The following is a 24,494-nucleotide window of genomic DNA, read 5'->3' as shown; positions in this document are numbered from 1 at the left end:
AATTTGGACTTAATAACTCGCATTTAACTCGTCAGTTTATATCTCACAATTTTGAGAAAAAAAAAGTCTCTTTTACGAGATAAAATGTGATAGTTCTGAGAAATTCACAATTAAACTTTTTTTCTCGCAATTGTGAGTTTATAACTTGCAAATCTGACTTTTTTCCTCAGAATTGTGAGTTACAAAATCAAAACTGCAATATTTAAACTGGCAGTTGCAAGAAAAAAAGTCAGAATTGTGAGACTAAAAGTCACAATTACCTTTTTTTATTTTTTGTTGGCGGAAACAAGCTTCCATAATCTTGCCTTAATAGCATGATAAATTAATAAATAAACCATTATTTTCCAATATTATCAGCCATTAACCATCAACACTTTACCCACTAGTGTTTTTTTTAACCCTTATAGGGTCTTTGGGGTCTGCACAGACCCAAAATGACGTTTGCTCAAATTAAAAAGAAAGGTTCTCTTTGTCCAAATGACATGAAACTTTGCACAGTTGTTAACACTTTCTAGATCTACAAAGAAAAAAAAAATGGAGTGATATCTTGTTTTTATGTTAGTGTAAAAAAAGGGTCACACTCAGGGTCTTCGGGGTCTCCACAGACCCCAGGCAACAAAATGTAATTTTGTAACAAAATAATAGTTTTTTAAAAAACAAATGTAATTTTACTCTGTTTATTAATGTTTTTACTTCATATTTGTGCAGTGTTTGGAGGATTTGTCATATCTTTTAAATTTATATAAATAAATAAATAAATAAATATATTTTTTTTAATACAAAAACAGCTTGTTATGTAAAATTCACTTTATAAAAGACACACATTTCTAACTTTCATTCTGTTTTTGTATAAAAACCTATTTAAAAAAATATATTTTTAAATGTATTTATATAAATTTAAAAAATATGATAAATCCTCCAAAAACTGCACAAATATGAAGTAAAAACATTAATAAACAGAATAAAATTATTTTTGTTTAAAAAAAACAAGTATTTTGTTACAAAATTGCATTTTGTTGCCTGGGGTCTGTGGAGACCCCGAAGACCCTGAGTGTACTTCCCAAACGAAGACCGCACAAGGGTTAAAAAGGTTGCCAGCTACCGCCAGCATTTGTGATCATTTTCACAAAACTTTCATGACCCCCAGAACATTTTGTTGTATGAATATGCAAACAATCGAAAGAAAGAACAGAGCCTCTGCTTTAAAAAAATAAATAAAAATAAATAAATAAATTATTGTAGGTTCACGCATTTTTTTTTTAATCAACACTTGAATGTGGATAAATTTAATTTAAAAAAAAAAATGCAAAGAAAATATTTATTTAAAAAAATATATATATATATATATATATATATATATATATATATATATATATATATATATATATATATATATATATATATATATATATATATATATATATATATACACACTACTACACAACGTATAATGCTTTTATCACTGGTTTCTGCTTCTTCTTCACCTGTGTTTTTCATAAGAAGTTGTGTAATAGAGCTCCTTACCATATAACAGTGAAAACACGGAAAGCTGGAAAATGACGTCAATGGCAGGGAAAAAAAAAAAAGCCCTTCTCAGTTGACCACTAGTCCAGAAAAACTTTACACAAGGAAGCTGATGCCAGAGTCATAAATTGCATTCATGTATTTGCATAGAGTATGTTTCAGGCCTAAGGATGTAAATATAGGTACTTTTTGAGGGGCATCATGCTCTGGAACCAGCCAGTCGAGCTCCGAGGCGGCGGGCAGCTGCATGCCTTCAAACTGCCTGAGGAGACCCATAGCCACGGACTCTGCCGAATTGGACTGTAGCATGGATGGAGAGCTGTGCAGAGAGACATCACAGCAGATCAGTAGATACCATTTGCAATTCAAAACTAATGGACTTCCTGAGAACAAAACGATCAGTCAGTAGCTATGTTTCCATCCAAAGTTTTGAATTTAACTTATACACAAAATTGGAATATTGCATAAAACATAAAACAGCGTTTCCATCCAGTGAGCTGAAGAGAACAAAATCATCATTTCCTGAAAAATTGGCACTAAATATCAGAAATATATAAGAAAATGGAAGTTGCTGCAGTAGGAGGAGTCACTGTATATAATAATTTTCGTATATAATAAATTACTCGGGCCTCAGAATGCGCAGATGAAACTCAATAAACACGTTCATGTTAACTTGCTTTTAGGCTTGCTGCGATAGTCTGCAACAGAGGGAACACCCCCTCCCCTCATCCCGGTGATACTGGTATTACCGGTGTAGTCACACGTCGATTAACCGGTGGGAAAATTTCCTCACCGTCACGACCCAACTTGCTTTCTGAGGTGGATGCCTGCTGTTTGCGAACGCAGTCATGTAAGACAGTTCTGGGATGCCGAACCACTTTGACGACAGACTTTGCTTAGGCTTTTCGGAATGACCAAAACAGCATTTCAGATGCTGTCATATGACTTTCTTGATGCGCATCGATGAATTTATTCGGTACATTTTTATTCTGAAAATTTCCAGCATAGTTTATGCGCATGTTTTCGTATCAGATAAAACATTTATCCGACTTAATTGAGTGCATAAGTTTGTGCACATTTTTAAAATTTATACACATCTTGGGGTTTCTATTCAAACCATTTTTAAAGCGATATCCCAAAATGTGCATAAAAACAGGTGGATGGAAACATAGCTAATGATGCCCTAACAAAATGACAATAAAAATGGTGTCTCATCAAATCCAGAATCACAGAGAGATTTCAGGAAGTGCTTACATGGAGTCTGAGCTGAGGAAGGATCTGCTGCTGGAAGCACTGCGTTTGATGTCTGCATCTGAGAACAATGAGAAGAAACAGTTAATGCTTCCTCCAATAACTGATTTACAAGAAGAGCTGTGTACCAGTGATAGACTAATACACCAGTCAATATTTGGCTTTTTTAATATTATTTTTATATTATTAAGATGTGCATGCATGGCAAAAATGTTTGTCCATAAAATATTTAGAGAAATTTGAATAAATATTGTGTAAATTTTATCTCACAATAAATATCATTTTAAAAGATTTTGAATAAGTGGCTAGACAAAAAAACTATATAAATTCAGAATATATATTTATAGTTTTTTATATGTACAGTACTGTGCAAAAGTCTTAGGCCCGTTGATATTTTCACCCCAAAAAAAAAATGGACTTAAGCCATTTATTTATATTTTTTTTGCTGTTTTGCTGTAGTGTGCCAGTAGGAAATATCAGTTCACATTTCCAAACTTTCTTTTTTGCCATTAATTGTAATAATCCAGTGACATTTTTGTATGCACAAGGAGTCTGACAACAGCCGGTGCTCCACACGGAAATCTGATCTCACCATCATCAAGTCCATCTGTGATTACATGAAGAAACATAAAAAAACTGAGACAAACTGCAGCAACATATCCAATACGCTTTAAGAAACCTTCCTGCAAAGCTACCAGAAAAATTATGTGCAAGTGTACCTGGACAAAAGCTGTTTTAAATGCAAACGGTGGTCACACCGGCTGTTGTCAGACTCAAAAATCTCACTGGATTATACAATTAATGGCAAAATGAATGTTTGGAAATGTGAACTGATATTTCCTACTGATACACTACAACAAAAGATATAAATAACTGGCTTAAACCATTTTTGGGGGGTGAAAATACTGACGTGCCTAGATCAGTTTTCATTTCCCAAATGCCCCATGTCCAAAAATTACATAACAAAATGGTATCAATCTCAATAATACCATGAATGACCTCTTTGTCTTTATGGTTGTCTATGAATAAAAGTATTAAGATTAAGATTAAGAAAACTACAGATTTAATGATTAATATTAACAAAAAAATGATTCACCCACATGATTACATTCATTCTCATCATCTTATCATTCTGCAGTTAGGAGTGCTAAAGGTTGCAGGTTTATTAGTTAGTGCCATAAATCAAAGGCAGCAAGCAGCGACATGGCAAACAAAAGGCTTACTGTATATGACATGCATACGGGATGAGGGGTGACGAACAAGCAAAGTGATGAACAAGCAAAGCCGAGGAAAAAGCAGGAACATCCACCAACTACTGCTGTGGAAATCTAAACCATCTGACTCCTCTGAGCCCACCGACATAGTCTATCATTTATCAAGCAGCAAAGCTGAGAGACTGAACACTTGGCTTCCCTTTGGCCCCCATCTGTCTCTGATACCTGAGAAGAGGGACGCAAGTGACAGGGACAGGCCACTCTGAGACACCGCCAGGAGGGACTGACCATCACTGCCATCTGAGAGACACAGACCAGAGACTGAGCCGCTCAACCAGATGGCTGCATTTTTGGAGTGGTACAATTTAACAAGACAACATCTAAACTGGCCACATTTACTTTTACTAATCAATGCAGAAACTGCACATTGTTCAAAAGACAAATATATTTGTAATATAAAAAAAAATAATTAAATATAAAAAGAAGTCTCTTTTGCTCACCAAGGCTGTGTTTGTTTGATCAGAAATTCAGAAAAAACATTCATATTGTTAAATATTAATACAATTTAAAATAACAATTTTCTATGTGAATATACAGTATGTATACAAATGTAATTTATTCCTGTGATCAAAGCTGAATTTTGAGCATCATTACTCTAGTCTTCAGTGTCACATGATTCTTCAGAAATCATTCTAATATGCTGATTTGATCCTCAAGAACCATTTCTGATTATTATCAATGTTGAAAACAGTTGTGCTGCTTAATATTTTTGTGGAAACCATGATATATTTTGTTTTGGGATATTTCAATAAATAGTAAGTTCAAAAGAACAGCATTTATTTGAAGATTTTTGTAACATTATAGCATCATCGTCAACTTCAGACACTGACTCAGAAAATACTAGTTTATTAAATTTTCCTGACACATTCATAATCCTTACTTTTGCCGGTGTTTTGGGGCAAGCTTTATGCGAGCACTTGAGTGCAGAACAGGCTATATTATGATTATATACTGTATATTAAACATTCATTATGGTTTAGTATTCTCCTCAGTATATATTTAAGTAATTAAATTAATACAAACGTGCGATAAGTTGACTAATGGCTTAAATGTACGAAATGTCCTTTGCAGTACCTTTTTACATCTATAAATGTGACATTTCTAAGTGTACCATGATATTTAATGATAAAGATTTGATTTCATCCACCCAGAACTGAAGTTTGAACATCTCACCTCTTGAAACACCATCTGCACCTACATTTGAGGCCTTTTGTATTTGAACGCGAGTTAAAGAAAATGGTGTGAATTTTGATTATACGTTGACTTGCGCATTGAAGTTTAATTTATTAAGTGTAATAACACCTGCAATGACTTTTCTGCTCTTTCCTGCTGAAACATAAACAAATCAAGAAGAACTTGATTCAGTTACAAATTAGGAATTAAAAATTAGCATAATCAGTGAGAAACTGGTAATGAGTTTGGGAGGAAAACATACTTCTCATCACATGACATTATGGGTAATGAAGGCAATCGTGAGGATGATTATATGATCACAAGCGGGAATGAAGGCATCACATTCAGATATGCATTTGCTCCATTTAGAGTTCCTACCTCGGAGCTCAATGTCCTCTACTTCTCTATCCGAGCCAGAGTCAGAGGCGTGAAAGGAATCCTGGGAGCTCCTCCGTGAGCCCCCACTATCAACAGATGGAACCTCTGTGGGGAAAAAGAAGCAGAATATATTAGTGCTTTTTACACTGTGCTTAACCCTGGGTTGTTTTAAACCCCGTTTTAAACCCGGGTAAAGGAACGTTTCACACTTGTAATTTAGAAGCAGTGTTAGCACTACTTTTTACCTCGGGTTATGAAACACAGTAATGTAAACAGCAGTTTCAGCATTTGTCAAATTGTGACAGAAAACGATTGGAGTGAAAAAGAGACGGTTTCATTCTTACCTTTATAGTGCAAGAAGCCCATTCTAGATAAACTTGATAGTACAATATGCAACATATAATACGAGGATGGGCAATGCTAGAGACTTTATGTAAATATATCACATTCATTGTTGATCTAATCAGTGAGTCTGAGACCGCAAATATGCAAATAAAGACATTAAACCAGGGTTTAGGAGTGTACAGTGTGAAATGGTAAGGCCAAAAAAAAAAAAAAAAAAAAAAAAAACACCTTCCGTATTCAATGTATGAAGAAAGTGTAAACTGGCGTACCATACTGACATAGCGTAAGCTTTTTGAACTGCAAGAGTTTTACACTTTCTTTGTATGTTGAATATGGAAGGCGGTCTAGCAGAAGCTAGATATTTTACTTCATAACTTGTTAAATATGTTTTTTTTTTTTTTTTTTTTTTTACACAAATGCATCGCTTCGCTTCAGAAGGCCTTTATTAACCCCCCGGAGCCGTGTGGAGTACACGTTTATGATGGATGGATGTGGATGCAAGCACTTTCTTCATCTCATACTCGTGACCCCTGTTCACAGCCATTATAAAGCTCAAATGCGTCAGGATATTTATTAATATTTCTCTGACTGTGTTCATCAGAAAAAAGAAGGTCATATAGACCTAGGATGGCTTGAGGGTGAGTAAAGCTTAGGCTAATTTTAATTTGAAAGTGAACTAATCCTTTAACTGCGCCATCTGATTTTAAATGGGTCTATACGAAGAATGAACTGGTGTTACATCATAGCGAATAAAATCAAGCCAAAATGAAATTTGTTTATTTCAGGAGTTTGAAACAGATTGCCAAAGCAAACTTTCTGGGACAACTTCTCTCTGGCTGGTAAACACCTCTGAACTACAATTGGTCTCTGGTAATGATGCAATAGGTAGGTGTGGCTCTGAGGCTCTGCCTTCTTTGACGTGGAAATTCATTTCTTCAGTTCATCAAGGTCAGACACAAGTAAAAACATGAACACACTGAAGAGCTGCTTTATAGTAGAAACTGAAGTTGTAATTCTAATTGAAAGAGACATTGACAGTTTTTTCATGTTTAATATTTTAAAGCTGCTGCTATAAAAAATCTGTTGTATAAAGTGCTGTATAAATAAAAATGACGTGACTCAAGTGGAGTGCTGAATTGCAGTGCAAACACATCCACAACTCTATGATCAGATGCTTTTTTAACTGCCGTTTTCTCACCGCTGTTAATTTTGTTTATTTTGTTTATTTAGAGAGAGTAAAGCACGCAGCACATATTTACATATTAATCTAAACGTCACTCTCAGCAGCACGGGCGGTGTTGGGATGTTTGCTAAAAATTCATCACTGCAAAAGGTATTTCCAACTTAATTTTAACCCTAAGCAAAGAATGAAAGAGAACTTCGCCGTGAGTATATTGGGGCCTTAAACATCTCATCTTACGATTATTAGAGGAAACCGGTGGCTTCAGCCGCGTTCGCCGTATCTGCAGTCTGCGCAGGCGGATTTTCTGTTTGAGCTGCTGGATTTCTGAGTCACTGTCGCCATCTTCCTCAGCCTCATCTGCCCGCCTGCGCATGTTACACTTCATCAGCTCGATGGCTGCTATCAGGGACTCAGAGATGCTGAAGTGGGCGTTTTCCTGCAGTGAGGGGATATGAATGTGAGTTATGAAAAACACATAAGATAAGAAAGAGAGATGCTGACCACAGTGAGGAGTTTGTGCTTGCCTTTTCCAGATCAGCACAGCTGCCGAAGTCCTGCTCGGAGAGGTAGCTGATCAGACTCTGACCCTCGGACGGTCTGCGGAACAATCCATCCGGGACGCTGTTGTACTGGCTGCTGTCTGCAAGTACACATGATTTGTTTAACAACCATGTAACCAGGCATGTTTAACAACCTGTAACTGTCAGGTTAAACTAGAAATTATTGTAATTCATGAATACTTTGAAATGCAGACCTACTGTGAATGTAATAAAAAAAAAATATTTTATACAAAACGCATATTTTTTTAAAAAAATAATTAAAACTCGAAAAATCAAAAAATAAAAGCCATATGTCTAACCAAGTGGTGTTCCAAATTTGAAGTTGATATCATAAAAATTGAGCCCACTAAAAGGTTTTAAAGTACCATATCCATGATAGCACATATACCCAAGTTCGAATGTTTAAGCTTTCAAATGATACCTAATTTATGATTACTAAAATATGTGATAGGGAAAAAAAGGCAATAAAGAAGCATGTTAAAACACATTCTTAGAAATTTACTCTTTGTATTCATGCTGGTTTCATATTGTTCTGAAAATCTTATAAAAATTCACCCAAAGTAATTGTAATACTTGTTCTAACTGCATCATTCAAATATTTTTTCCCAATTTTGTGGTAATTTAACATATTTTCTTCAACAATATCAACTGTAAATATATTCAAACAGTTTCCTAGTGGTGTCGGTTTTTATATTGTGTGATTTTCTATTTTATTATTTACTAGTCATAACAATCAACAACTGTCTTTTGTCATATTCTTTCTGGTCTCTTTAAAATACTGGTATTGCAATCTTATTAAACTTTACAACAGCAGCCGCACTTCCTCTTCTGGAATTTTCTTTCATGAAACTAATTGTTATTACTGGTTTTAATGGTGTGTTATGCAATACATAGTTTAACAGTAAGTTATTATGAAGTGATACATATGATCCTATATACAAGAAATATACAAAGGTGCTTTTTCAGTTTAACTAGTGGGATATATAATCATTTGTCTGATGTGAAATAAGCAGAAATCATCACACTCATAATGCTTCTAGTCATGAATTTGCATGTATTTTGTTATCACTGCGTGATTTTAATTCACACATCATTTCACAATTAACCACAGGTCTACGATATGTATTAGTAATTGCAGTTGTACTATAGTTAAAATCAACCATTTTCAACTTCACGGTCTCTTGTGCCAACAGCAGCAGTGGTGTAGATCTGGGGATCAGATCTGATAAGAGCAGAAGGAATATAATGACCGTAAACTATGATTTATATAAAATTCTGTCCGTGACCTGGTAGTCTTGAGAAATCACAATCTCTGCCGATCTTTTAAAAAAGATCAAACTTTGCCATTTTTGGCTACATTTTAAGGCAGCACTCATTTAAAGCAAGCAAGCATTTGTTTGTAAACGTAACTTCATCTATTTTTCGATTTCTGTCATTCTGTCAGCAGTTTCGAAATAGCGAGTGCGTGTGACTGTTAAAAAATTTATTTGTCATTGAATCCTTCATTCATGAGATTCGTTCAAAAACACTGATTCATCCAGTAATAACACAAGTGAAGTATTTATGCGTCATTGTATCATTCATTCAAACCAATTTTTTTATAAATAATTCATTCAATTTAATTAAACACCTCTAAGACTACTGCAATTAACATTTTGTCAGAACTGCCATTAAATTACATGTTATTTTGTTTAGTTGTTTGTTCAGAATTTTCAAAAAAAAAGGTATTAAGGGCTGTCAACATTAACGCGTTAATGCATGCGATTAATTTTTTTTTAAAAATCCTTTAATAAATTTAACGAAAATAATGCAATTAAAATACTGAATCACATGAAATTGCATCATTAACAATTTACGTCACACAGATGATCGTGGCAGTCAGGAGTTTATCTGTAGCCCTGGTAAGTAGAAATTTCTATTCTAACCCTTTAATAAGCCGATTTTGCTTCTCTGTTTGTTAGCGCCACCTGCAGGCAACAGGAAATTATATGTTTTACACTGTGATTAACTCCTAATAAAGATTTAACCAAAACCACATCATATATGGTCAGTCTAATCTTAAGGACTTAGCGATGTTAAATTGTGAAGATCTAGAGTTTTCGTTGAAGGGCGTGTCCGTGGTGGCCTGACAAAGTCTGATGTTTCGCCATGAAAGAGGAAGCTGTTGTAACTCAAGCATACAATGTCTGATCTGCCCCAAACTTCACAAGTGTGATAAGAGACCTGGCCTAAAGACATCTACTTGACAATATTCAGTTAGTCATAGCGCCACCAGCTGGATACAGAAAATGCCATGTTTTTCATTGTAATTCACTCCCAGAAACACATTTCCATACGCCATGTAGTACCAAACATACTAGAAACATGTTAAATCATGCAACACTTGGCTAATGTAAGCGAATAACGCCATGAAACAGAAAGTTGTTGTAACTCAGACATTCAATGTCCAATCTGTTCCAAACTTCACGTTTGATAATAGTCCTGGCCTGAAGACATCTACATGGCAATATTCAGTTACAGTCAAAGCGCCACCAGTTGGCAGCAGGAAGTGGGGCACTTTGAAATGACTTTACCATAATTCTCCTGTATTTACTCGCTTACATGCATGTCGCCCACTGATCACTGTTTTCCTAAGGTCAACGTGTGGCGGTGAGCCCGGGTGCGAGGGCCCTTTCATCACTGCTTGCAGCTTTAATTTTAGAATGTCAGCATTTTGGTTGTACCACATTCTTTCTACATTATGATATCAGAACAGTTGTACCACATGACATTTTACAACCTGAACTAATCTTGCCATCAGAAAAAAAAAGGACTTTATATATATATATATATATGCGCAAGTTTAAAAATGTTGGTTGTACCGCATGACTTTTTGGTCACACAACATGACTGATTAGACGGACATACGTTTTTAAATATTAATAAGCAGTAACGCAGTTGTGTTAAAGCAGTAACGCAGTTGTGTTAAAACAGTAACGTAGTTGTTTGTTTGTTTGTTTGTTTTTTAGTTGTTGTTTTTTTTTAAATAAAAATATAATTTTAAATTTGATTCTTTCTTCAGTGTAACAAGACAGGTGTACCACCCTGATATTTTCTACTTTTTGCTCCCAAAAATTATCAAATAATTTTTTTAATTTCCAAATTAAAACATGCTCATCACAGAACTGATTAATTCAGGTAACTGAATGCATGAACTACATATACACATATATATATATATGTATGTATTTTTGAATAAATTAATAGATAGAGAGCATCTTGTCATTGACCCATGAATGATGCGTTCACTCACTAGACTCCATATAAAGTGAACTGTGGGTGCTGCTGTCGCTGCTCTGGGGTGAGAAAGGGCCACAGCTCTTCGAACATGGAGTAGCCGCAACAGATTCTGGGAAATACAGAAAAACATCATACCAATTATGAACAAATATGTGATATAGGATAAGGAAGCAAACAAATGTTTCTTCCTGGTTGCAGGTTCTGATCCATGATGACAAACACCAGTGATAATGTAGATCTATACAACAAATAGTGCTTGAATGTTTCCAATTAATAACAGAATGGTCAAAAAAAAAATGCAAAGACTTAAGATAACAGAGACAATTAAGTATTCAAAACTTCCAAGGCACAACTGTGTAAAATTTCACTACACAGAAAGAACAAAAGGGAATGGCACAGGACAGGAATGTTGCGTCACAGCGTAAAAACAACAATGCTGAAGGCTGAAAAAAAGACAATCAAAATAAAAAGTGGCAAAAGTGAATCATGCAAGGGAGGCAGAAATGGAAGGGCGGACAAGATGCAGCACCACGGCACTGCGAACCTGCGACGGGGTCCTCGATAATAATGGTGATTTTCCTGTGACCCCCTCCTTTACATACGGAGAAGAAAAAGAGAGAGAATAGAGTTGAAGCATTTCACCCTCATCTACAGCAAGACGAAAGAGCACAAGGGCTACAACAGCTAGTAGCAAGGTCTGGAGATCCATTTTCAAACCTCACACAATTAGTGTGTTTATATTTACATTTGTATTTGCATGCAGTGTTGCGGAAGCCATTTTGAAATTTAAATCAAGATAATCATTTAAAATGGATAATTTAAAGTGAATGAACAAGAAACACTGTTCACAACATATTTAACTTTCATAATGTCATTTCTGTGTGTAAAGTATCCTCTGCAAAGTAACTTGTGTGACACAAATTACTAATTATTCAATAATTCTTTAACATTAATTATCTTAATGAACCTTCCAAAACGCTACTTGGGAGAAGACACTTTAACATGATTAACTGTTGTCTCCCTCAAGCACAAAACAATTTGAAAATTTGAAAAACAATCAACTATGATGACTATATTGATAACGCTTTGTTTATTATAAGTGCATGCTATATCTTGTCTATCACTTTAAATGTTGAAGCTCTTTAAAGTACAGGTGAATTCTGACTGGCTGTCAATATTTTTAATCACTCACCAGCTAGTGTAGATGTTGCTATTCTCATAGAATTTGAATGATAGTTATTGCTATTGTTGCTATCCTTGGTGTGAACTATTAAATGTTGTTTTGTTAGTAGTTTTGCTACTTATAGTTAGTTTTGGACAAGGCATGTGTTCGCGAGAACCCAATTAATTCAACTGTTTGTACGCACCATTTTTCTGTTTCTGCGCAACGCCCGTGTCGGACAGAGACCGGATGTGTCCCCTTGAGCTCCGCCCTGTAGTCCTCGGAGCCTCTGAGAAAGAGCAGCGGCGTGGTGGGGGCGGGGCCAAAGGAGTTTGGGCATCACCCTGAGTCCCCATGTGTTCACTGCTCTGAGAGGAGCTGGACGAGTCGCTGCGTTTGTGATTCCCCAGATTACCGATAGCCAGATATTCAGGGCCGTCATCCAGATCCGCTTCCACACAATCCCGGATCTCAGGCGGAGCGGGTGAGGCAGGCTCAGTAAAGGAGATTTGGGGGATTCCTGCGTCCTGATTTCCTGTACCACACACCCATGGAGCACCCTGAGTACTGCTGGATGGAGCAACATCTTAAAGACAAACAAAGAGATTCACTGTGATTTTGAGAAACAGTCACATTTCTTCACTGCAAGCATTGCTAACAGCCCACCTTCCATCCCCAGTTTTCTCACCAAACAACATACTGTTTTCTAGGACATTTTGTGTGTAAACAAGGCAAGCATTTAGTGTGGTAATAGAGCCACAGAGCGGCCTGTTGTTCTGGCTCTGAAATCTGCTGACCTGAGCTGCTCTTGGAGAGGGGGGTGTTGGGAATCTCTGTAAGGCAGCTCTGGGAGGTGGTGAGCCTCTGGGACTGAGAGCTGTCCGCTGGCCTCCAGCTACCTGCGGCCCCAGGCAGCAAACACAAACTCTGACTTTTCAGCAAGCCCAACGGAGACTCTTTCAAATGTGAAAGCTTGAGAAACACAACAGACAGAAGATATATATATGAACGTAGAAATGCATGGCTATTTGAATGTCCGACAATGAAGAAAGACTGTTATGGTATCTACAGTGCTCAGCGTAAATTAGTACACCCCCTTTGAAAAGTAACATTTTAAACATTATCTCAATGAACACAAAAACAATTTCCAAACACTGCAGAGGAATGGCATGCATGGGTGCCGTCCACGAAAGAAGTCTTTCCTAAAGCCCACCTAGAGTTTGCTAGGCCCCATGCTGACAAAGATGAAGACCACTGGGACTCTGGAGTGATGAGACCAAGATAAATGTTTTTGGAACTGATGGCTTCAAAAACTGTATGGCGTCGCAAAGGTGAGGAATACAAAGAAAAATGCATGGTGCCTACAGTGAAACATGGTGGTGGCAGTGTCCTTATGTGGGGCTGCATGAGTGCTGCTGGTGTCGGGGAGCTGCATTTCATTAAAAATCATGGAGGCCATACAAAGTACTAGATGTAGTAGTTTTGTTGTGGGGTGTACTCATTTTTGCATCACCCTAATTTGAGTAAAACTGAAAAATGTGTAATCTAAGTTATATTATTAACCTTACTTTCATGTTATAAGTTAAACAGATGTTATATTAAACTTAGTCTTGTCAACATTTTGGAAATTGTTTTTGTGTTCATTGAGATATTGTTTAAAATATTACTTTTCAAAGGGGGTGTACTCATTTATGCTGAGCACTGTACAAGCAGGGGCTAAAAGGGTAACCAGACAAACCAAGATCCCTTGAACAATCGGATGATATACATCTAGTAAGCTAGCTAGTTATAAACATGTCAACAGTTTAACTAACATAAATTGAAGTAATATGGTGTAGTTATGGTATCAACCAGCAGGGGTTAAATGGGCTATGCTAACCAACCAAACCAAGACTCCTTTAAAAACTGGATGTTATTCAACTAACTAGCTAGCTAGCTATAACATGTTGAAAGTTTAACTAACTAAAATTGAAGTAAGATGGTGTATTTATGGTATGTACCAGCAGGGGCTAAAATGACCTCTTGATCAACTGCATATGTTATTCAGTTAGCTAGCTATAAACATGTTGACGGTTTAACTAACTTGAACTAACTGGCTTAGCATAATTCTCTTCATACTGTTGCACTCACAATACAGTAGTTTAGCTGAAAGACAAATCTGACTGTAGAAGAAGAAAAATTGCACTCATACTGACATAGCACCCCTTCTGGCAACACTGAGAATGCATATATTGCATTATACCAATAATAAGCTCAAAACCTCAAAAAAATCCTCAAAGTAGTTCTCAATAAACATAAAATGTGATAAACGGATGCTGGTATACCAAAAGCTTCCTGTCTGAAGTGTTTTCTTTTTCTCAAAATGACTTAATTTCTTTTTGGACACATTGATCTTACATCAACTGTTTCTGATAAGAAAGATGTTTACTGGATAAATCAATGAAAGCAATGAAAAGAGGAATTTGTGCCAGACATTCAAATCAATGAGATAAAAATAAGGCGTGCGAGATCATGGAACCTTTCCTATTAAGCAAACACAAACACGGACTACTGTTATCCTACAAATACACATTTCATAATACAGCTTTCTGAAGGGAACTGTATTCTGGTATAAATACTTCTGAGGAACTCATATTATTAAATCTTTATCCGCTTATTATTAAAGCTTTCAATGGACTTTGACCTCCATAAATCCAAACAAATTCAGGTTACAGTTTATTTTAAGGTGACGTAGCTACATTGTACTTACATAAGTACAGAGTAATAATAATTAACTACATGTACTCACTATAGAGTAGTTAGTTTAATTTACATAATTTACTGTTATTACTATAGTAAGTACATTTAGTAACATGTAACTACATCACCTTAAAATAAAGCATTACCCAAATTCATTCCTACAAGTGGATGATATTCAAAAACATTGTTAGTTTGCTCAAGGAAAGTTATATTTTATATTGCAGAATCTCAGGTTTGTCAGAGCAAAAAAAAAAAAAAAAATCAAATAAAAAATAAAAAAGAAGGAAGAAAAAAAAACTATGGAAGTCAAAGGGGTCCATCAACTGTTTGGTTACTGATATTCTTGAAAATATCTCCTTTTTTTTCTTTTTTTTTTGTTCAGCAGAAAAAAGAAATTCATACAGGTTTGAAACAACAGGGTGAGTAAATAATGACAGAATTTTCATTTTTGGGTGAACTAACCCTTTAATCACATCCTCTAGAGTAGTGGTTCCCAAACTGGGGTACGCATACTAGATGCTGAGTTTTGCCTTTTATTTAATTCTACCCCACATTAAAATAACATTAAAACCAAGCATGCATTTCTAATGGTAGTACCGTAAAAGGTCAAACACATGATATCCAGTCAAATTACCTCATCTTTTGTGGTCAAAACTGACTGCATCCACACAAGCAGTGTGCATATGATAGGTTACGTGCAGAGTACACTGCCTTGGCAAATCATGCTAAATTACTGACATTCAATGTACCTTTAAAAGTGTGGTTGTTGCACTTACTAGCATGGCGAACAAATACAGACACAGAATTTAAGACTCAAATTAAGACTCAAAATCTCTTTGATACAGAAACATATCTTGTATGAATTCTTGTTTTAAAGTTGACAACGAGGAAGAATGTAAATTTTCCCGAATATCTATTCACACAATTGCAAATGTGCATTGATTTTATACAACAGTTTAACAAAAAATATGTAATATTTAAGTGGTTAAATATTTAATATTAAGTCATATCATATCATATCATATTAAACACAGTATTGTTTGCTCTTTTGCAATGAAATAATAGTTCCAATGAGAGCCACAGCAGAACTTACCAAATAACACATAGGTGTTTCGTTAGGGAGTAAATCTGTGGCTTTGAACAAATCGGGAGAGTAAATGATTCAGTTACCTATTAATAAATACAGCAACTTGCGTCATTACTGAATGATTGAATGAATGTCTCGATGACTCACTCATTAAGACAGTGACTTGCTGCCACCTACTGGTAGTTTTAGTTTAATATTTAAAAGTATCACTTCATTTTTACCATCATTTCATATTTCTCTATTGAACAGTTTTGATTTAACACATTATCTCATAACATTCTATATGCCATGCCATTGTAATTATATTCATGCCACCTCTGAGCAGCATTAAACAGCACATAAATACATCCAGACGCAGCTTGTGCCACTGCAGTGCAAAGATGGCTTTTGTTGATACTGATTTCACTTGATTGAAATAGTTTAACTTATTGCTTTTTTTATAATTTTATTAATTAAATTAATGGAATTTTAAGTATTTGACATAAAACATGAGAAAAATTTTGCCTTTACAAAGGTAAAAAACGATAAGATAAAACGAAAGGATGTTAATTCCCTCAGGGGGTGTGTCACTGTAAAAAGTTTAGGAACCACTGCTCTAGATGCACATGCCTTTGATTAAAAGAATGTAAAATGTCTGACCCTGACGGTGTCTATGAGAGCCAGCAGCCGAGGGTTATTCTGCTCCACAGCCTCCAGACACTGGAACATGGCAGACACGTGTGGTTCACTCAACAGGAAGGCCCCATCTACAGAAGGTGACAATCAGTGCTATCATCATAACCAAACCATGTGTGCACAAGTGATGGTGCCAAATGTTTGGTGGATGCTGAGATACCATTGTAATATTTCTGTGTGTTTGCCTTATGTTGCAGCAGTGGTTTGAGCTGGGCAGATAAGATGTGACCTTGGAGACTGTGTAAAAGCCAACGCTCGGCTTTATAACCCTCGCCGATGCACTGAACGCCACTGCTCAACACTGGCTCCAACTGACTGAACTGCACAGAAAAACAGTCCATTCTCAGTGAAGATGTCAAAACAACCTTTAAGTGCACTAACAAGTGGGAAATATTCATCGGATTGACAAATACCTGTTCTACATGACGAGCTAGATGAGGACAGAGATACCGCACACACCACACGAAACGCCAATAGTCTTTCTGTTTATAGTAAATCTGCAAAACAAAATAACCAAGTTAGATCTTGTACCACAGTGTAATGATTCATGCGTTAAAAAATGTATTTGAGCACTTCTGTTCATGCAAGTCAAAGCTGTTATTAACAAAACTATTATAAAGACAAACAAACAAAAAAACAATGTAATTTTAAAAAAGCAATGAAAACTAGTTATAAGAACTAAGTTACAAAGAAAATAATTTTTAGTTCATTTTAAATTTAAAGTTAAATGGTAGAGTTTTGATTGGCTGTAAACCAAAGGCAGAAGTTTAAAAAAATAATTAATTAATTAATTAATTAAATTATATATATTACATATTAATGTATTGGTAAAACATGAGATTTTGATTAAAGTCACCATGAAATCAAAACCGACATTTTTATGAAATACTGCAGTGTTTATTATAGATGATTTATCTGTGCACATCATTGTTGTTTGTTTAAATTTATATGCCTCATCATCTTTAATCAAAATAACTTCCCCTCCCTCTTGCAGCAACATCTCTTCTGTTCTCTGATGACGAGGGCGGAGCAACCCATCACTCACATGAGATCCACCAATAGCAAACTACAACCATCCAATCAAAACAAAATCAAGCACCACCCAACATTTGTTCTTGTTTGAGAAGCCACTTTTTCACTTGGATATACATCACAATAGGTAAGAAAAGACTATCGCAACTTCCGTTTCATGCAGACTTAAAAAATATTATGGATGAATCATTCACAATAAGATCAATAACATGCATTTGGAAAACAGATACAGTGAATTCCCATTTCATGCTGACTTTAAAGGTCCTGTTTTTCGTGGTTTTTTGAAGCTTTGATTGTGTTTATAGTGTGCAATATAACATGTGTTCATGTTTCGCATGTAAAAAAACACAGTATTTTTCACATAATTTACTTATCTGTATACCGCTGTTTCCACTGTCATAAAAACGGGCTGATGACTTCCTTGTTCTATGAAGTCCCTCCTTCAGAAATACATAACGAGTTCTGATTGTGCCAGCGGTTCCTGTGTTGTGATTCGACAGCAGCTTAGCGCACCGTGCCCGGAAAAGTCACGCCTCTTACCATAACGTGGAGATGCACGCGCTCAGTGTTATTGTAAACATGTCTTTAATTTTACCCTATCAATTTGAGCCGGAATCAGACCCGGTGATTGGACTGCGGGATGAAAATAACAGCGTTTCGACGACATGGCGACAAACACACTCTACAAACGCAACTCTTGTGTATGTGGGCGGAGGTTAGTCAAAAAACTGTTTTAGTGACGTCATTAAAGAAGGAAGTAGAGGGATGTAGTCCAAACTGGCCATTCGATGTAGGCGACTTCTGTTAAATAAAATATCTCGCTTGGCATTGAACTTTGAGCTTTAAAATTTTACAGATTTTATTTATACTCTAACAACAACATTACACACTAACTAAAGTTTGAAACATGGGATCACAAAGAACGGGATCTTTAAATAAATAAAAACTAGTGAAATTATAATACAATTACTAATACAATATTCTTCCTTGTTGAAAAGGTCACAGGTGCCATTTCTCATCTCCTGACAAAAAAAGTAACGAAACTTAAAAACATATTCTTCCTAGCTTGATCAGCCACAGAGGCTATTAGTGTCTAACAGTTCCTGGTAAATGAGGCTGTTGTTTAGGACGTAATCCTGGGGTTCCTGCAGGGGATTCCGGGTACTTTCATTGAACACAGAGACATTTTTTTTCTTGTTTTTCCACACCTGTTCGTGTTTGAGACCATGGCCCAGGATGTTGTTCATGTCCTTATGCAGGCGCTGAAGACCCCCATAGCGGGACCAAACATTAGGGTTGTTGGTCGACAGCAGCCCTTCAACAGTCGTCTTAAGATTAGACAGAAGTTTCCAGTGTTCCCATCTGAAAGGACACATATGTAAATTGCTACTACATATTTATAACACATAGCGAGCCTCAAAATTATTGCCACAAGAGTGTTTCTCCTCTTGTGAAAAAGAAGTGCACTTAATTGTATTGAATATGCACTTGTAGTGCACTTCAGATCTTACAAATATATATTTAACACTTTTAAAAAGTGAAAATTTGTTATATCAAATTAAAAGTTTTACTTTGAAATACATTTTAAATCATATTTTAATGATGTTTTGTCCATGTCAGAAGTACACTTATTTCATGTGTTGACTACTAAGTACTTGATTGTGATTTTAACTGTAGTGTGTTATTTAACATTCGAAATGTACTAAATTGCAAAAGCTTCATTACAAAGGTGTAATTACAAATATATTTAAATACATGACAAACAAGTTTCAATAAAAATGGCATTAAAGTATATCAAATGCTTGCCAGTACAGTAAGGGTAAAATCTTTATATGGCAAAGGCAGCTTATTTCAAAGTAATAAATGAAAAAAAAAAAAAAAAAAACATGTACTTAAATCCTTCTTACGTGGGTCAAAAAACACACTTAAGTTCAACTAATTGCATTTAATATAATTTAAACTAGAATGCTTTTCATTTATTTGCAATGACCATGCGAGTGTCCGAGAATATTCAGTTCGCACTTCAGTACATTCTTTTAAAATACATTTTTCCATAATAGGTATTCTTTTAAAAGTCTCCAGAAAGTGTACGTCTTTATTTAAATGTTTCGTCAGGCCATTACACTGCGTTATGACAGAGCAAGAGTTTCTGTTTATGTCATTTTATGTTTGTGAGTTTGGAGGGCTGTCGGGGAAATAACTTGCTTAAAATAAAATTTCGCGGTTACGTCTGCTATTTAACAGCTACATGTGAACGTGTCACAAGACTGTTGTCATTTGTTGTTTTTAAATCGATCTGCAGGATAAAACCTGCTAGAACACGGTATGCTGTGGCGCACTATGGTGAGGGTCTCTGTCTCTCATTAATATTAATTACGTCACAGTCGAACCCTTCCGGAAGCCCCTGGTCTCCTATTGGTTGATTCTGAAAAACTGACTGCCGCCACTTACTAATATCCACCGTTAAGCCAATCAGATGATAGCATTGATAAAAAACGTCCCGTGATGTAATTAATATTCATGAGGGAAGTCTTTACCATAGTAGGATTTACAATTTCACTAGCCGGCTAGCTCAATATGAAAGCTAGAATCGATATCTTTCTCAGCAAACAAGATGGTTATTATACATATATCAGTTAAATGTACTTAAATATATATATACACAAGAGTATGAGGTGCTAAAATTACTTAATTAAGCACAATAATCTCCAAATCTAAAGCTGTGATTCTAGCTGTCAAACTCAGGACTGCTGTATATAATCATCCTTTTTATTTACCTGCGCTCTCCATCTTCCGCCTCCATGGATATTTCCATCTCCACCCCAGGTAACTGCTTGATTTGGAGTTTAGATCAGATTTAAACACAGAAAGTGTCCGGACAGGTAGTAGGTGTTTCCACTGGGCGTCCCGTACCATAACAAGATAGACGGATGTGAAGTCAGAGATAAGCGCTCTAACCGGATGAGCATTCTTGAAATAGCGGAAGTAGAACATCTTTTTAAAATAAAAGTGAAATGCAGGATTTTATTAATTAAAAGCATATGCACTATCACGGTCATTCCTACAGTACAACGCATAATATCTGTCTTCATATAGTCTTCATATATTAGATAAAATATTAAAGATGGAAAATTGCCAACCACAACCAACAACACTGGAACAAAATAGCAACGTAATAAAAATGGTAACATATATAATTGGTTTTATTCAAGTTAAAAATATTCTTTAACATCTTTAACATTCATTTATATCAACAAAACTCATTTTTATGGGTTAAATTAGGTAGAAGTAGCTCTTTAAGGCGACAATTGCAGGTTACCACTTTTTACAGTGTACAGTTGTTATTTTTATATTTCATTTGTTTTATTTATTTTGTATATTTCATAATTTGATTTTAACTCCTTTATTATAATTTGTTTGTTTTAATAATAATGTTGGTGAAAATACCAATTAAATACCAGCAAAAATATATAAAAAAAAATAAATAACTGAAATTCTGATTCCACACCGAACCAGTGAAATCTATAAACTAGTGCTGTCAAATTCATCAGATTCATCACGATTAATCACATCTAACATTCAAGTTTGTGTTTATTTAATACATACATAAATATATATATATATATGTAGTTGCATATAGCTGTATGTACACATTATAACACTCATCATCAAAGTGAAAATAACATTTTAAAACATTTTGGAGGATTATTAAAAATTCAAAAACTACAAAAAAAAAAAAAAAAAAAGGTTGTCACCAGTCCCATGATTTAACACTTTGCAGAGCCACCTTTTGCTTTAATTACAGCCATTAATCTTTTTGGATATGACTGTACTGTTATTTGGCGGTATATTTAGGATCATTGTTGTGTTGGAAGGTCAATGACCTGCCCATCTTCTGTCTAGCAGAAGGACACAGTTTTCCTCAAGAATTTGGGTGTACTTGGCAGCATTCATTTTCCCTTCAGTCCTGACCAATCGCCCAGTAACCGCTGAAGAGAAACACCCCCACAACAGAATGCTTCCACCACCATATATTTATGTGTGTGTGTGTGTGTGTGTGTGTGTGTGTGTGTGTGTGTGTGTGTGTGCGCACACATATATCGCCACCTTGAATTATGAGGTTCTATCTGCATTCTGAGCAGTTTTGAGATATTGAGCTTCAAAGTTTTTGCATTCCCTACTCCAGATAGAACCTTTTTTTTAAAAAAAAAAAAAAGTCCCAAAATGTATAAAACTTCATGTAAACAATCACATAACGTAACACATTGTCATAGAATAAGAATATGTGAATAACTCAATTTTGACAAAAATGTCAGATAGAAACTTATAATTCCAAGGTGATGATATATATACACACACATAAATTATAAACACAATAAACACAAACATTTATGTTAGATGCGATTATTCGATTTGACAGCCCTACTATAAGCTAATACAATATTCTTCTATGTGGAGGCCATATTTTATCTCCTGTAATAACTTTTAAAATGTATTATTTCTAAAATTTGTTTTAATTACTAGTTAAAAATAGTAATGTAATGGTAATGGTTTTCATTTTTTCATCTTGTAACTCTATTGTTAATTTTTTAAACTTCTCGTTCTCAGAGTTGCTCAAACAAGTTGATACTTGCCTCATATTTTTTAAACTGTCCATTTATTGACAGCTTGAGCGAAAAAGACAAAATCTGCAACTGTATGCGGCATTATGTGATCTTACACGTCTTGGCCACACGGTGGCGCTGTTCAACAATATTTTCTAAATGGTGGTAAACGTGTTATGTCAGTGACTTCAGAGGCCCGTTTCAGAAAGAAGGTTAAGTGAAAACTTATATGTATGTTAACCCTGAAATTATGGTGTAGGCACTAAGGTCCGTAGAACTGACCCGGGTACGGTTTTTGCCAAACTCACTCTTCTACTTTTTCCCATCACAAATCACATCAGAAAGGCATTTATTTTCAATAAAAATAAAGGAAATGTTCTAAAAGTGGAAGTAAAGAGCCTAACGAGTGTTTAATAATAATAATAAAAGTATTTATAATTTTAATAAATATAATAATTTACAATGTATAATTATTTTATCCTGTTAATGTACAACAACTGAGGTGCAAATCAGGTTAAAGTCTCCTTGAGAGTTAACTTCTTGAACCTCCTTATCAAAACGGGCCCCAGTACACGGAGAACTAGAGGAGATATTTCATGAGCTCTCTGCAGGCGTGTCATGTCAAGCCGTTACAGACAGACATTTAAAATTAAGACATTTTAAGGCTCTTTTATGGAGTCAAATTAATGCCTTAAAGTTTTGCACAAAAATAAAGTTTTGCAAAACAAAAAAAAGAATTGAGCAATAAAAAAATGTTTTGCAAACAAAAATAAAGAATTGCAAAGGAAAAATAAAGTATTGAGCAGAAAAAAAATAAGTTTTGCAAGCAAAAATAATAAATTGCAAAATAAAATAACGTAGTGCAAAAATAAAAATATAATCAATTACAAAAATCAATGACAGCTGTAATCCTATTTTATCTTTGCCACATATTTTTCATGCTCAAACCTACTAAATCATTTGCAACGCTCATTTTATTCTGCGTTTCAGTCAAGCGTGCGCTCACGATACCGGCTTTCGTTTGCGCTGCACTGTTCTGTGCGGTTCTCTTTATGGCACTGGTTTGACGTGGGGGTGGAGTCAAGAAACGGGGGCACGCCCCCGCGAAACACGTCATCGACAGGAGACGCAGATCGCAACAGAACAGATCAAGCATAGAGACAGAGCGCATTTATTATAATCTGAAAACCATGCCCACCGGGGGAAAAACAATCCAACCGGGGGAAAAATCAATCCAACCGTCTCCATTGACTTTGTAATGCATGATGCTGCCTCCTTGTCTTTTCTGACTCATTACAAAAAACAGAACAATGCCTAAAAGCTGCTGTGTGACAAGGTGTACAGCTAACAAGCTAAAAAACCCAGAAATAAGTTTTTATAAGCTGTCGACCCCAAAAAACGAATGTTTAAGGACACAAAAGTGGATACAGGCAGTGAGACAGAGCACAACAGGTCATATTACTATAAGAAATGCATTGGAGGGGGTCGTAATTGGCGACAACATATGCTAAACAAACTAACAAAAACAAACCATTCATTATTTTTAACCATGTCAAAGAATTATTTCACCTGTCGCTGATTACGTTCCCCTCCAATGCATTTCGCGGGGGCGTGCCCCCGTTTCTTGACTCCACCCCCACGTCAAACCAGTGCCATAAAGAGATCCGCACAGAAAAATGCAGCGCAAACGAAAGCCGGTATCGTGAGCGCACGCTTGACTGAAACGCAGAATAAAATGAGCGTTGCAAATGATTTAGTAGGTTTGAGCATGAAAAATCTTTGGCAAAGATAAAATAGGATTACAGCTGTCATTGATTTTTGTAATTGATTATATTTTTATTTTTGCACTACTTTATTTTATTTTGCAATTTATTATTTTTGTTTGCAAAACTTATTTTTTTTCTGCTCAATACTTTATTTTTCCTTTGCAAAACTTTATTTTTGTGCAAAACTTTAAGGCATTAATTTGACTCCATACCTCTTTGCATTGACAGTTAGAGCCAAGGGCATGATATTTCCATTTCGCTTTGAAGGTAAAATTTATGGTAATATTGTGCAAGCTGTGGCAACCGTGAACAACATTAAAATCTCATCTAATCTAAGGAATAATTGACGGCGGGCCGTCAAATTATTAGAAAATAATGCCCACCGAGGTGGTAAAGTGGCCGCGTTTTTATTTTTGATTTTTAGAACGCGGTCATGCTGCACGTGACACAGCAAAACATGCG

General features: G+C 35.4%; 1 protein-coding gene across 2 annotated transcripts in view; it reads right to left on the bottom strand.

The window, feature by feature from the left end:
• Positions 1–20,614, bottom strand: part of rubcn (rubicon autophagy regulator) — a 35,111-nt gene extending 14,497 nt beyond the window's left edge. The window contains exons 1-14 of one of the 2 annotated variants that reach the window (XM_048169251.1): positions 20,440–20,614; positions 18,871–19,024; positions 17,044–17,127; positions 16,791–16,950; positions 16,595–16,701; positions 12,927–13,101; positions 12,335–12,715; positions 10,981–11,076; positions 7,653–7,768; positions 7,366–7,564; positions 5,601–5,705; positions 4,215–4,289; positions 2,779–2,836; positions 1,711–1,843 (exon numbers count right to left, since the gene is read on the bottom strand). In XM_048169251.1, coding sequence (XP_048025208.1) covers positions 1,711–1,843; positions 2,779–2,836; positions 4,215–4,289; positions 5,601–5,705; positions 7,366–7,564; positions 7,653–7,768; positions 10,981–11,076; positions 12,335–12,715; positions 12,927–13,101; positions 16,595–16,701; positions 16,791–16,950; positions 17,044–17,127; positions 18,871–19,024; positions 20,440–20,477 — 1,881 coding nt within the window. In that variant the 5' untranslated portion in view covers positions 20,478–20,614. The remainder of the gene's footprint in view (positions 1–1,710; positions 1,844–2,778; positions 2,837–4,214; positions 4,290–5,600; positions 5,706–7,365; positions 7,565–7,652; positions 7,769–10,980; positions 11,077–12,334; positions 12,716–12,926; positions 13,102–16,594; positions 16,702–16,790; positions 16,951–17,043; positions 17,128–18,870; positions 19,025–20,439) is intronic. The other variant, XM_048169258.1, reaches the window with a different exon arrangement.
• Between the last annotated feature and the right edge of the window lie 3,880 nt (positions 20,615–24,494).

The sequence above is a fragment of the Megalobrama amblycephala genome, linkage group LG2, assembly GCF_018812025.1.
Source record: "Megalobrama amblycephala isolate DHTTF-2021 linkage group LG2, ASM1881202v1, whole genome shotgun sequence".
Classification (NCBI taxonomy): Eukaryota; Metazoa; Chordata; class Actinopteri; order Cypriniformes; family Xenocyprididae; genus Megalobrama; species Megalobrama amblycephala.
The sequence above is the reverse complement of the archived record's forward strand: the minus strand, read 5'-3'. Positions and strand labels throughout refer to the sequence as shown.